The 15,218-nt window shown below is 44.0% G+C and overlaps 1 protein-coding gene across 1 annotated transcript; it reads right to left on the reverse strand.

Annotated features, from left to right (window-relative positions):
* Positions 1 to 532: 532 nt before the first annotated feature.
* Positions 533 to 10,592, reverse strand: nlk1 (nemo-like kinase, type 1). The gene is made up of 11 exons (XM_030140814.1): positions 9,401 to 10,592; positions 6,057 to 6,186; positions 5,549 to 5,604; positions 4,482 to 4,588; positions 4,160 to 4,245; positions 3,288 to 3,497; positions 3,077 to 3,178; positions 2,413 to 2,499; positions 2,147 to 2,345; positions 1,408 to 1,501; positions 533 to 1,298 (listed from the first exon to the last, which is right to left on the reverse strand). Exons 1-11 carry the CDS (start codon positions 9,706 to 9,708, stop codon positions 1,250 to 1,252), a joined length of 1,428 nt encoding a protein of 475 aa, XP_029996674.1. The 5' UTR covers positions 9,709 to 10,592; the 3' UTR covers positions 533 to 1,249.
* Between the last annotated feature and the right edge of the window lie 4,626 nt (positions 10,593 to 15,218).

A 15,218-nucleotide genomic window follows, 5' to 3' on the forward strand; every position in this document is an offset into this window, starting at 1 on the left:
GTTTTTGCACTTACAAGACGTGGTTTATCGGGCGTAGTACAATTGGTATATGACCCAAAACTGTAATGGAAAGACCTTTGAGTCCAACTAGTCACATGACCAAAACAAACAGATGTTGATGGATGTTAGAACAAGAGAAGAAGAAGAGGTGAGCCCAAACATGTGTGTATGTGTGGACACACCAGGAAACCACATCAGTTTAGAATTTGGTAGGAGATAGAGGAGGAACGAGCATTCGATATTCAAAACAACACAGATTTCTGTTCATGTTTATGGAAGGACTGACACTGACATCTACCAGAAGAAACTAATCAGCACATTTGGGATTAAATGGAAAAACCAACATTACACACTTCTGTTTGGAACACATTTATATAAATATGGGGACAGTTTAGCTCAGAAGGACCATGGAAAAGAGACTAGTGTTATTTTTATCCCATAAACTGGACCAGACTCTCCCCCCCTGGCCTTATGTTTGACCCCCCTGATTTAAACCAGAGCTGCTGGAAAATCTGCAGTTTTGGCATCTATCTTTCTCTCTTTCTTTCTTCCGACTCAAACATCAAAGGTTCCTACAGTTTGTGATTCGTCCACATCAAAGCGACGCCGTGAGGAAAAGAAGCCGACGTCGGCGACGTGGTTCAAACCTGCTACATCTGTTAAATTGCATTATTATTATTATTAAGATTATTATCGCTGAAAAAAAACACAGTGAGTGACGCGTTCAAATGCAGTTAAAAAAAAAAAAAAAAAAACAGGAAACCTTGGCGATGTTTGGCGACCAATGAGGCGTGGGCTGATCCTGAACGTCCAGAGGTGTCGTTGGCGACTGAATGTGAAACTAAAGCGTATTGCACAGGCTGGAATGACTTCAACATCAACTAAGCAACAACCTATTCAACTATGAACCCAGGATTCCTTTAAGTCCAGACGACCAAACATCCAAACTAGTACCGAGGTCAGCTTTTCCTCCTGTTGCACTTCAGCAGCATTTTGTTTTTGTTGTTTTTTTTTTTGTTTTTTTTTAAATTCAGCACCGAAAACACTTTCAGCTTCAGCCGTTCTGGTCTTTAGAAGCTAGTTTTCAGATTTCTTTAAAAAGGGGGAAAAACAATGAGGTTTTCCACGTGGTTTTTAGGCGATCTCACCCATTAAAAAACAAACAAAAAGGAACCAAAACTAAAACAAAGACCCGAGATGTTCAGTATTTTCTGATGCCGTGGCCGATGAAATCCTGCCGTTGCGGCGTTCATCTCTCCTCCTTCCTGGAGACCTTGGACGAATGCCAAGCGGTGGACCTGAACCCAGACCAGAACCAGGGTTAGACCAGGAAACGCCTGGGCTTCCATCACACATGTGGTGAATCCTACTGCACCTGAAGGCCACACTGAGCCTCCTCATCCTCACCTGATGAAGGTCTTGAAGGCAGCACTCTGAGGGTTGATGCACAGTGGCACTCGTTTGCCCTGCTGGTGCTCCGTGATGAAGCGATGGATTAACTCTGTGACGGAAACACACACCTTAGTAAACGATAAACAATAAACATGGTAAAGGTGGTGGGATGGGAGAATGGAGCCAGAAGGGACCATATTTGGACAAAAAGGGTTGGAGCAAAGCTCAATGCTAAGTTCGGCTCCGTTCACAGCAGGTCTTAATGCACAGTTCAGATTTTTTTGGGGGGGGAATCTGATTTGTTTGTGTTGGTTCATATTCCACATTAAATGCGACTTCTATCAGTTGTGAGTCTGAACTGAATGTGACCCTGAAGTGACCCACATGCACTAAAGAGGTCCTGATGGAATATGTGACCACTTCCTGTTTACAGAAGGAAATATGGTTTATCCTCTGCTCCTCCTCCTGGGGTGAAGAACTGTGACGTTTGTCGCATTTCAATGACGTAAAGGTCGGATAAATGCGACCTGGACGTTCAGACTGAAGTCACATTGGAAAATATCAGATGAATGAACAAGTCCAAAACTGTTTCAGGTCAACATTAACTGTGTATCGACATTTTTCATGAAACTACGACAACAAAAGCACTTGAAAACAACGCCCTCGTAACTTCAAATTCACTAGTGGAAAGGATCATTTTCCCGACAGCACCTGAAGGCAGCATGTGAGTGCACGTGGGCGGTGGGGGCGGTACCTTTTCCCTGCCAAACCGACAGGAGGCTGTTCTCATAGCTGTGGCTGAACGGCCTCTCGGCCACGGGTTCGAAGTCCCGGGTGTAAACTCGTCCGCTGGGAACTGAGTAGCAGCACTGACACATGCAGGTGTGGTAGCGCAGACGGCCCTCGTCCAGGTACGGGTGGGACAGGGCGTCGCTGCCCGAGATCCGCTTAGCCTGAGGACAGGACTGCGGTTAGACCCGGGTACGAGGACAGGACGGACGTCAAGGAAAAGACACTCACCGGGTCGAAGACCAGCATCCGGCAGAGCAGGTGGACCGCCTCATGGGTGGCGCCGTCAGACAACATGTAGAGGACGGACAGCGATGGCTGAGGAGACAAAGGGCGGAGACACAGGACGGAGACACGGGGTGGAGACAGAGCACTTTAATTTGACCTTGTTCATATGTTGTATTTCCTTGTAAATACATATAAATAAATATATATAAAAAAATAAATAAATATCCTTCATTTGTTGTAAATCGTTAGTCCCTTTTCTTCTAAGTAAAGCTGTAAAATTCTCATGCATCACTGGGTCTCAGGAGGACACATGTTCAGCAGAGTTTTATAAACAGTATTTTGTTTGCACTTCAAGAATCTGCTGCTGAACTGATTTTCCTTTTTCCTGTAACAGTGACAATAAACATTCTATTCTATTCTATTCTATTCTATTCTATTCTATTCTATTCTATTCTATTCTATTCTATTCTATTCTTTTAACCACAACATTAACAGACTGTGCTGGTCCATGAAATGTGGTGTTTTTAGAAGGTGTTTGGATTAATCTCAAGTGTTTATTGGCTTAACTGGTTGTTTCTGGCCTGGGTGTGGGCGGGGTCAGTTCCTACAGCCCTGGGTGTGGGAGGGGTCAGTTCCTACAGACCTGGGTGTGGGCGGGGTCACGTACCGGTTTGTGCGGCCCCCTCAGGATGTGGGCTCTGGCACCCTCACAGGCTGAGGACAGAGCTGACAGAGGAGGAGTTCCCAGCAGGTCAGTGATCAGATCCAACTGAGGAGACAGAACACAGAGCCTTAACCGTGGACCTATTAGACCTGGTTCAGAGGCTTTAATGAGCCTTTGGTTGGCTCCGCCCCCTGAGGAGGTTCCGCAGACTCACCTGTTGGATCGGGCTCTGGGCCTGGAAGAGGATCCGCCGTCCCAGCAGCTCGGCGAAGATGCAGCCCACGGACCAGACGTCGATGGCCGAGTTGTAGTGTCTGCACCCCATCAGCACCTCGGGGGCACGGTAGTACTGTGTCACCACCTCCTGAGTCATGTGACGAGACGGGTCAGGCTCCTCCACCCGAGCCAACCCGAAATCACAGATCTGAGGAAACAGACGGAGGATATGAACGTCAGTCGTGGAAGAGTAACGTTAACGGTGTAGAAGAACAGGTACAGGAGAACCTGGAAGGACGGGACAACTGCACACTGGGGTATGGGTTTGGGGGCAGGGTGGTTTATAGGTAATTTTCGGGTGGTTTTAGGGGTGATATTTGGGTGGTTTTTAGGTGGTTTTAGGGTGGTTTATGGGTGATATTTGGGGTGGTTTTTAGGTGGTTTTAGGGTGGTTTATGGGTGATATTTGGGTGGTTTTTAGGTGGTTTTAGGGTGGTTTATGGGTGATATTTGGGGTGGTTTTTAGGTGGTTTTAGGGTGGTTTATGGGTGATATTTGGGGTGGTTTTTAGGTGGTTTTAGGGTGGTTTATGGGTGATATTTGGGGTGGTTTTTAGGTGGTTTTAGGGTGGTTTATGGGTGATATTTGGGATGGTTTATAGGTTGTTTTAGGGTGGTTTATGGGTGGTTTTTGGTTGGTTTATGGATGATATTTGGGGTAGTTTTAGGGTGGTTTTTGGGGGACTTTGGGGGGATTAATGGGTGGTTTTTGGAGATTTATAAAAGGAGTAAATTGTAAAGTGAGTTGGGTCGTGAAGTTTATTAAACAGGTACTGTGAGGTTCTACTGTGTGTTTGTTTTGGAGTCGGACCTTCAGCAGACAGTTGCTGTTGACCAGCAGGTTTCCAGGTTTGATGTCTCTGTGCAGAATCCCAGCAGAATGAAGATACTTCAAACCTGAGGGAAAAAAAGGACACATCAAACCTGTGCTCCTCCACCTCCTGAACTCAGACTGTGAACAGTAGAACCCTGAACATGGACGTTCCACCCACACATGTTCATGAAGCCACAGGAGCTGCCTCCTGCTCGCCCTCAGACAGAACTACACACACTGTTTTCACAGTCATATCTGATTCATGTGCGTCAGAGAAAACCACTCCCACTGATCCAGGACCGGACCGGACCAGGCTCACCTCGGAGGATCTGATAGAGGAAGACCTTGATGTGGTCGGTGGTGAGAGGCTGAGGAGACACGATGACTTTGTGGAGGTCGCTCTGCATCAGCTCTGTGATCACGTATCTGCAGGGGGGGTCACGGTCAAGAACAAAACAACCTCCAACTCAGATAAACAGGCTCCGCCCACATATACACAGGAATAAAACGAACTCCGCCCACATCCACACACAGATAAACGAGCTCCACACGCAGATATGCAGATATATACACACACATATATATATATATATATATATATATATATATATATACACATATATATATATATATATATATATATACACACATATATATATATATATATATATATATATATATATACACACACACATATATATATACACATATATATATATATATATATATATATATATATATATATATATATATATATATATATATATATATACATATATATATATATATATATATTATAAATAAAACCATGACTGTGTGAATATAGTGGGTAAAGTGCAGACAGGATTATAGGTTATCATTATTATGTTATTATTATTATTTAACTGGTTCTGATCCACTTTAGGTCATCTTTGTCTGAATGTGTTACCTGAACTGAACTGATTTTGACATTATTTATTGTTAATATCTTCAGTGTCATAAGTTCATCCGTTGATAATCAGTTTCAGCTCTGAACACTTTTCCATCTCTTTGGCTTTTACTCTGCTCAAATGCTGGAACTAAAATAGCACCTGATGTTTCTGCTGTTGCATAATAATAACAAAAAAAGGCTGCATCAAATCCAACTGAGTGTTAAAGCCTCCAGCACCTGTTTATGAGTTAAACTTACAAAACCATTACTGTATCTGAGGTCAGCGGGCACCCTGACACAGACAGGGGTCCGGGGATCGGCCTGTTCTAGACCATCTAGACCCCCATCCACAGTGAAGACCTGGAACCAGCTTCTATATTAAGTGATTAAAGGAGGACACAACGGGGACGGTTAATGAAACTGGGACAGAGGACAAGAGGAAACATCACACATACGACACATGACCCAGTGGATACATTTCTTCAAAGCAGTCGATCTGTGGAGGCTGAAGGATGTCCAGAGCAGACAGCACCTGCAAAAGCACAGAACCGGGTCAGAACCACAGGAAAACAGGTCAGAACCACAGGAAAACGGGTCAGGACCACAGGAAAATGGGTCAATACCACTGGAAAACAGACCTGCCCATGTTAACCAGCCCTGCTCAGTCAACCAGCCACGCCCATGTTAACTAGCCCCACCCCTAGAAACCCATGTTAACGAACTCCGCCCCCGTAAACAAACTCCGTCTGTCAAGAAACCCCTCCCCGTCAATGACCCCCCACCCATGTTAACCAGCCCCGCCTCCATTAACGAACCCCGCCCACATTAATCACCCTGCCCCATCAACAAACCCCGCCTCCATTAACCAACCACACCCACATTAACCAACCCCTCATTGTTAACAAACCCCGCTTCGTTAGCTTTGCCCGTGTTAACCAACCCCGCCTCCATTAACAAACCCCGCCCCCTTTGACGGTTCCTTACGTTGTCGTGTTTGAAGAAGCACAGCATCCTCAGCTCTCTGAAAACCCGTTTACAGGAGACCAGGTTCTGGAAGACATTGGGCATCTTTTTCAACGCCACCTTACGGCCGTCGCGTGGGTCTGTCACTGACCTGCGACGAAAACAGACGCTTATAAAAGGGAGTTTAAGACAATGGAATATAAATTCAAACCAGAACAGAATGTCGTAAACTCAGCGCCGTTGAACCACGTTATCAGGAAACAACAGTGGAACTGGGGGTTTTTTGTTAGTAGGTAAGTAAGTAAATTTTATTTATAGAGCACTTTTCACAGACAGAGTCACAAAGTGCTTTATCAATTCAAATCAGAATCAAATTAAGTTTACAGAGACCCAACAGAATCCTTCAGGAGCAAACACTTGTGATTGGTGACAGTGGCGAGGAAAAACTTCCCTTTAACGGGCAGAAACCTCGAGCAGACCCAGACTCCTGAAGGATGGCTGTCTGCCTTGACCAGTTGGGGTTAAAGAGAGAGAGAGAGAGAGTAAAGGAGGAGAAAAGAGAGAGTGATAGAGATATAGAGAGACTGGGGGGGGGGGATGACACATGGAGTACGTTATGATGAATACATAGAGTGTAATCAGTCTGTGGTGGTCCTGGGTCAGGTGGGAGACTAAAAAGCCTTTTTGAACAGAAGGGTTTTGAGGTGTTTCTTAAAGCTCTCTACAGAGTCCATGGACCGTAGGTGCAGAGGCAGGTCATTCCATAGACGTGGTGCCACAGCTTTAAAAGACCTGTCACCGCGTGTGCTAAAACAGGTGCGTGGAACCATCAGCAGGTGCTGTCCTGAAGACCTCAAGCTACGAGTCGAGCTGTAGGGCTGGATCAGGGAAGCAATGTATGCAGGGGCCTGGCCATGTAGGGCCTGGAAAGTTAGCACAAGAATTTTGAAATGAAGACGATATAGAACAGGGAGCCAGTGGAGAGATTTAAGGATGGGAGTGATGTGGGTTCTCCTGTTTGTGCGGGTCAGGAGCCTGGCAGCAGAGTTCTGGACAAACTGTAGACGGGCCAGTTGATAATGTTGATAATTGTTGATAATTTCTCTCCAACTTTTATTAAACTTGAACGGAGCAACTGCAATACAATGAATCCAGGACTCCGATTCTGTTTGTACAGATGAATGGAGATGGTTCTAATGATGAAATAAAAAAAACTGTGGTTCCGTCCAATAACTGCAGTATGTATTGATAATGAACCAAATGGTCATAAACCCAGTGAAACTTCTGAAAACACTTCAGTTACTGACATTAAAGTTTGGAAATTCAAACTCCAGTCAATCCACTGGTTTGTGACTAAAAACCATCCCGTCTTGGATTGGCTGTTGAAGTATAATGGGAGGGATTATCTGACCAATCACAGACCGCCTTCGTCCAAACAATCAAAGTGTGGATCGATTTGTCGTATTATATGAACAATTAAAAGGACCAATAGCACGTGGACTCCATTAATGAGTTTTTATTGTTTCTATTGGGCTCAGATTAAACCTCATTACTTTTTATGACACTGACTTAATTGTGTCGATGTGACTGAGGATTGAAAATATTTATAATCTGGAACAGTTTCATTCCCAGTGTCAATACTTATGGAGTAAATTTTATCATGTCATTAGTCTCTTTTCCACTGACCCTCAAATTGTGTGAATATAACTTGTGCATAAAAATTTGCCAAATGGAAAAAAGAACAATTTCGCCTAATCTCTCATTTTTTGATGAAAAGTTTTTGCGCTTACAAGAAGTGGTTTATCAGGCGTAGCACTATTGGTATATGACCCAAAACTGTAATGGAAAGACCTTTGAGTCCAACTACATTCACATGACCAAAACAAACAGACGTTGATGGATGTCAGAACAAGAGAAGAAGAAGAGTTGAACCCAAACGTGTGTGTATGTGTGGACACACCAGGAAACCACATCAGTTTAGAATTTAGAAGGAGGCAGAGGGGGAACCAGCATTCTAGATTCAAAACACAGATTTCTGTTCATGTTTATGGAATGACTTCTACTGACATCTACCAGAAGAAAGAAACTAATCAGCACATTTGGGATTGAATGGGAAAACCAACATTACACACTTCTGCTTGGAACACATTTAGGAAATATGGGGACAGTTTTGTGCAAATGTCCAACGGAAAAGAGACTACAAACACAACATCTTCCACAGGTATATTACACTCTAAGGCGGGGGTGTTAAACATACAGCCCATGGGCCAAAACCGGGCCTCCAAAGGGTCCAATCAATCAATCAATCAATCAAATTTTATTTATATAGCGCCAAATCATAACAAAAGTTAGCTCATGATACTTTACATATTGAATTGGTCGAAGCCAGACTCTAAGCCAATTTACAGAAACCCAACAGAATCCTCCAGGAGCAAACACTTGTGACAGTGGCGGGGAAAAGCTTCCTTTTGACAGGCAGAAACCTGCAGCAGACCCTGACTCCTGGAGGATGGACAACTGGGGGAGAGGGGGAGACACATGGATGCAGTTGATGCACAGATAGCTGAACTAGAACTGTCAAAAGTAGATCAGCTGGTGTTAGTATAATTACTAGAAACCAGAACAGAGGTCCATGACTGTTAATACTACGACTACAAATACAAGTACTAACAGTGGATATACTACTACTACAAATACAAGTACTAACAGTGGATAAACTACTATTACAACAGTTAGTACAAATAATAGAAACTGCTACCACCTATGGAACTATATATTAAACACTATCATAACTATATGGATAAGTGAGTGATGACAATGAAGGCAAAGTTACACAGATGAAATTAAATGTCCAGGGTGTTGTTGAGTCTGAAGTTATTTTAAAGTTAATATTTGTATTTGTCAGATCCACATATCTGTTATTAATTGTTGCATATTTGTAGATCCACTGTATCTGTACATTAGAATGAACATGTATAAATGACAAACAGGCTGAATATTGGTCAAATTACACAGTTTTTTCTGAAGAAATTTTAATAAAAATTACTAAAACTAAGGAAATAGAATAGAAAATATTACAAAAGTGTGATAAGAATAAAGTAGAATAGAAGTAAAAAAAGACAAAATTTGGACAGACACAATATTAACAGTATGCAAATCTATGAAAACACATAGAAGTAGAGTATATAGACAAGGCTATAAACAAATATCGAATTATTATTGGATTATTAATGGAGAAAAGCTGACTGCCCATAGTTCCACTGGTGTGTTCTGGTATTTGTTGTGTATTTTTCCTGATCCTCTATAAACCAGCCCATTAAACCTGCTCCGGGCCCAGGTCCGGGTCCGGGTCCAGGTCCACCTACCACACCACTCCGAACGCCCCGTATCCGATGGGCCGGTCGGGCTCCATCTCCGCGGGGCTCGGCACCTCGCTGGCCGGGTTGCTGTAGGGCTGAGGCACCGCCGCTCCTCCGCCGGCGCTTCCTCCCAGGGCCGTGGGGTGTCGAGGCGTCCCGGCCGGGGCCGTGGGTCCGGTCAGGCACGGGGTGGCGCTGAGGCCCGTGGACGGGGCTCCGCACGATGAGTTCACACAGAAATACTTATGGCCCAGGTCGGAGCCCGGAAACAGGTCACCGCAAACCGTCTGCCGACCCGCGCCGTGAAAGGCCATCCTCCGGCCCCCGAACCGAACCACGCACTGTCCGCTACGAGCTGCCGCTGCTGCCCGGCTAGGCGCGGAGGGAAGCCGGCTCCGCTCTCAGCATGGCCCGGGACCCGGCTGGAAGACCGGACGGGAGGCAGAACCAGGCGGACCCGGGTGACGGAGCGGAGGCTCTAGAACCCGTGCATCAGAGCCGGTGGCGGATGTGGCCTGGCGAACCACCGACACGGAACCGACCGGCCCGGTTGCCTTTGTTGGTAGCTTTAACCTGGTTAGTGCTGCTCGGTTAACCGACTCACGGACTCGACCCGTTTTAACTAAATCCCGTCGGTGCGTTGGCCTGAGTCGGACCGAACAGACTCATGGGTGTTTTTGTGGGTCTGTGGTTCCGAACATCCACTTCGCTCCGATGCTAACCAGCTGTTCGGCTAATCGGTTAACCCGCTGCTGTCTCTGACCCACATACACCATCGGCCGGTGCAGTGACCTACATACTTAAGAGAGAAGCCCGTTCTGCTTTCACCGAACCCCCGAGCAGCGCAGGCCCCGGTTCGGTGATACGGACACCGGCCCGGCCCGGGAACACCGACCAAAAGGCTTCGGAAAGGCACCGTTTGCGGCTCGTCTCCGGGATTGTTAGCCTGTTAGCTCCTCAGTTAGCCTCGGCTGCTAACTGGGCATCAGGGCTTCGAACCCGCACATCTGAGGTCCACACAGGTGGACTAAAGCCGGTCCAGGTCGGACAGCCCCCCGACGGGTTCCTCACGGTAGGTGCTCCGATAGTTCCAGGGGGGTTGGGGCCGTTTTGTGCAGCGGCGACCGGGGCTAACGGGTTAGCCTGTACGGTAGGAGGAGCTGGTAAAGCCGGGTGGGGGAGGGTTAATGGATCCGCTCCGCTGTAAACAATGCTAACGCTGGCTTAGCTCTGGACCGACCACCACACACACACACACACACACACACACACACACACACACACACACACACACACACACACACACACACACACACACACACACACACACACACACACCAGTGGATAGATCCTTCTCATAATCATCCAGTTATTATTAATTCTGTTCAAATCACTTCATGTCTGTTATATAACAATAAACCTCTGAGTTCTGTCAGTGTCATTTTTATTGGTTTTTTTTTTTTGGTCCTTTTTTTGGTTCATACTTGAAATCTTTGAAAATACTTGAATTTTAGTTGAAGGGCTCAGCCAAGGAAAGGTTCACATCTGGTTAAAAAAAATAATTACAATAATCTACACCCAACTTATATTTTTGGGTAGGAAATTACTTATATTTTCAGGAAAATGTATTTTGAAATGAGAAAAAAATTGTAGAAAAAAAAAAATGTGAGTAGTTTTGTGAGTGTGAATGTTTGTAAAGTGACCCACTTTAGTGCTGTCATTCTGGGTTTATTTTATAACCTCTATAAATAAACTACATTTATTCCAAATACATTGATATTTGACTTTTATGTTATTTGTCATATTCTAAACACACAGTGATTAAAATTTATAAATGCATATATCTGTGCAAAATACATGTGAATATAATGTTCATGTTATTTGTATATTGTAAATAAATGTAGTAAATAAATGTGTGTGAAGTGGAACTCCACTCAGCTGCAGTATCAGAGGCACTGACTGGAAACTTCACACTGGACTTCACTGTGGGTTCTGTTCGTCTCCATTCTTCCTTCAGACTTTGATGACTTTCATCTGAACAGAGGACTTTGGACTTTCCACAGTCAGTGCTGGTTTGTTGTGCCATGTCATCTGCTGGTGTTGGTCCACTGTGTTTTCTGAAGTCCACAGTCAACACACCCGTCTACCAGGACATTTTAGAACCCTTCCTGCTTCCTTCTGCTGACCAGCTTTATGCAGATGCTGATATCATGTTCCAGCAGGACTTGCCGCCTTCCCACACTGTCAAAGGTACCCAAAGCTGGTTTAATGACCATGGTGTTACTGTGACTGATGGACCAGAAAACTTACCTGACCTGAAACCCAAAGAGCACAGGTGTCAAACACGCGACCTAGGGGCCAAATCCGGCCCGCCAAAGGGTCCAGTCTGGCTCTTGGGATGAAGTTGTGAAATGCAAAAATTACACTAAAATATGAACAATCATTTTAGTTGAGGTTCCACATTCAGACCAATTCAATCTCAAGTGGGCAGGACCAGTAAAATACTATCATAATAATCTATAAATACTCACAACTCCAAGTTTCTTTCTTTGTAAATATTTTCATGTATTTACATTAAAACGAAGTATAATTTCACAAAAAATGTGAATAACCTGAACAAATATGAACAACTTGAAATGTTTTATGAGAAGTACAATTTTAACAATATTCTGTCTGATATTAAATATTTTGTGTATTTGTAGACCCACTGTGATCTGTAAGTTATAATGAACACATGAAAATGATAAACTGAAGCATAATATTGTTAAAATTACACTTATTTTTTGAGTTTGGTCATGTTATTCACATTGTTTGAAAGGATAGTTTATAGATGTAAACATTGTCATTGTTTAATTTTACTTATTCTAATACATAGAGAAAATTTTGGAGTTGACATTATTTATATATTATGTTATTATTTTACTGGTTTGGCCCACTTCGGATCAAATTTAGCTGAATGTGGCCCCTGAACTAACATGAGTTTGACACCCCTGCCATAAGATAATCTGTGGAGGATTGTCCAGAGGAAGATCAGAGACAGCAGATCCACTAATGCAGATGAGCTGAAGGATGCTATCAAACCAACCTGGGCTTCCATTCCACCTGAGCAGTGCCACAGGCTGATCACTTCCATGACACCACACACTGACGCAGTAATTCTTGTAAAAGTAGAACCAACCAAGGATTGAGTTCATTCAAATGATCAGACTTTACAGAAGACTGACATTTCCGTTTAAAATATCCTTTAAAAAAAAAAAAATTATGTAATATTCTAATTTTCTGAGACACTTAATTTTGGGTTTTCATTGTAAGACATAAACTTCAACATTTCAAGAAATAAAGCTTGACATACTTCACTCTATGTCTAATGAGTAGATATAATATATGGGTTATTCAAAAAGAATGAACCGATTTCAATATTTTAATAAAGAAAACCATTAGAAAACTCCAGCCAAGTCACTAGTATTCTACCCACAGTCATCTTTTATTTCCTGTCTTCCAAGTGTTCAATGTGTCCACCACCTGCAGCACGGACAACATCAATTGGATAAGAGGATTCCTCCCAGACATGAATCACTATACCACCATCCACTGAGTTGATCGCTGTTGTTATTCGATGTTTAAGGTCATCAATGTTCGTGTGTACCAGTGGAACATAAACTTAGAAAAACTCCTCTTTCAAATGGTCACTGACTCATTCCATGATGATGCGTCATGAAATCGGTTCATTCTTTTTCAATAACCCTGTATATGGGTTTGACTTTCTGAAATGAGTGACAAAATTATATCGAACTTTTTCATGATACTCTAATTTTTTGAATGGACCTGTAGACTGATGCCTCCACGACCCGGGCCCAGATATGAGGAAAAAAATGGATGGATGGATGGATTTTCCCCAGAGGCAGAAACACCCACAAAGACAATTTCAGCTCAAACCACACATGCATTTAACCGCCTTTTAATACAGTAGTAATAACGAGGCGCTATGCACTATGCATCAAGTACAATCAATATGCACAGCCACAGAAAATGTGTCACCAAGGTAGCTACAAATTACATGGCAATTAACCTTTTCAAGAATTACAAATCAGCATCCAGAGTTAAGAACAAAGATCATATGAAGCAGAGAAGTTATGCACATTCAATGTTCATGGAGAATATACACAAACAACTAGGAGTTTGCCTTTATCAGCTCTAGAAAAGTTTATGTACACAGTGGAGCATCTAAAAATAGCTGATCCACCACAGGAGACCCTGAAAAAGGCAAACCGCACACCGGTTTGTAATAAATTAAAGAGAGAAGTCGTCGTACTCTAGAAGTTCATGTTCCTCCTTATAAACAAACACAGATATCGTGGAATAGAAAGGATGGAAAACAGCTTTACAAAATCATGACGAGGCTGTGCAAGTCCGTTAAAAAACAAAACCATGATGCGATGGCAAACGGAAACGGCTAAAAATACACGATGGTCGTCCCATGTGGACGGAGGGACGGACGGAGGCTTTGTCCACAGTCGTCCCTGGTTCAGACTCGTCCTGGTGCATGTACAGTATGTTACATGTACAGAGGAGGAGGAGGAAGAGGTGGAGGAGGAAGAAGAGAAGGAGGAAGAGGACTAAGGGGAGGAGGAAGAAGAAGAGGAGGAGGAGAAAGAAGAGAAGGAGGGAGAGGAAGAGGACTAAGAGGAGGAAGAAGAAGAGGAGGAGGAAGAGAAGGAGGATGAAGAGGGAGACGGAAGAGGAAGAAGAGGAGGAGGAGCTGGGCCTCAACAAATGAAGAGAGGCAGCAATGGACGACGCCGGAGAGGAACGACGACTCCACCCACGCAGATGTATGTCACTGAGGACTCATGTGGACGTCACCAAGGAGTCATCTGGACATCACCCAGACATCACAGAGGAGTCACCTGGACGTCACCGAGGAGTCATCTGGACATCACCAAGGAGTCATCTGGACGTCACTGAGGAGTCATCTGGACGTCACTGAGGAGTCATCTGGACATCACCAAGGAGTCATCTGGACGTCACTGAGGAGTCATCTGGACGTCACTGAGGAGTCATCTGGAGGAAAAGCTTCACGTCAACAACAACGGACACGCTCAGAGTCAGGATTTAACGTCCAGTCAGTGAAAACAGTCGTCCACGTGAAAATGGAAGGATCAGTGGAACTGCAGTTGTGTGAGTCCAAGTCCAACCAGGGACTGAAATATAAGAACCAGCGGTGACAGATTTGACCTGGACTCAGATGCAGGTTCATTCTGGTCATAGATGGAACCAGGTGAAGTTCAGATGAACTCACCACTATCCTCTGAACAACAACTACCATCAGCTCCTGCTCAGGTCACATGTTCCTTCCATCTGCTGTGGAACCTTTGGTCTTTTATGTTTGTGATCACGGTTCCAGTTCTGTGCTCTGTCTCTCACCTGGTCTCACCAGGACCACAGCCCCCCCCCCCCCGATCCTCCTGTGATACTGTTGTATTAAAGGACCTTAACCCTCTCCTCCGTTCACTGACTGGTTCATGGATCTTCTACTGAACCTTGAGAGTCACTGTTAACCCTTTAGGGTACAGGTGTCAAACATGCGGCCCGGGGCCCAAAACCGGACCACAAAAGAGTCCAATCTGACCCAGGGGATGAATTTATGAAACGCCAAAATTACACTGAAGATATTAACAATGAATGATGTTGAACTCATGTTAGTTCAGGTCCCACATTCAGACCAATATGTTCTAAAGTGGATCAGAAGAACAGAATAAACTATAAATAATGACATATACAGACTTTTCTCTTTGTTTTAGTAACATGGAAATGTTAATATTTA

The sequence above is a fragment of the Sphaeramia orbicularis genome, chromosome 8, assembly GCF_902148855.1.
Source record: "Sphaeramia orbicularis chromosome 8, fSphaOr1.1, whole genome shotgun sequence".
NCBI lineage: Eukaryota > Metazoa > Chordata > Actinopteri > Kurtiformes > Apogonidae > Sphaeramia > Sphaeramia orbicularis.

What these genes read in the sequence shown, in the direction of transcription:
- nlk1 (XM_030140814.1), bottom strand. Translation starts at nt 9,708, where the DNA reads ATGGCCTTTCACGGCGCGGGTCGGCAGACGGTTTGCGGTGACCTGTTT. An exon ending in TGAGGGGGCCGCACAAACCG is followed by an intron (nt 2,500 to 3,076) that starts GTACGTGACCCC and finishes TTGTCTCCTCAG; the next exon opens with CCATCGCTGTCCGTCCTCTA. An exon ending in GCCTTCAAGACCTTCATCAG is followed by an intron (nt 1,299 to 1,407) that starts GTGAGGATGAGG and finishes GTCTGGGTTCAG; the next exon opens with GTCCACCGCTTGGCATTCGT.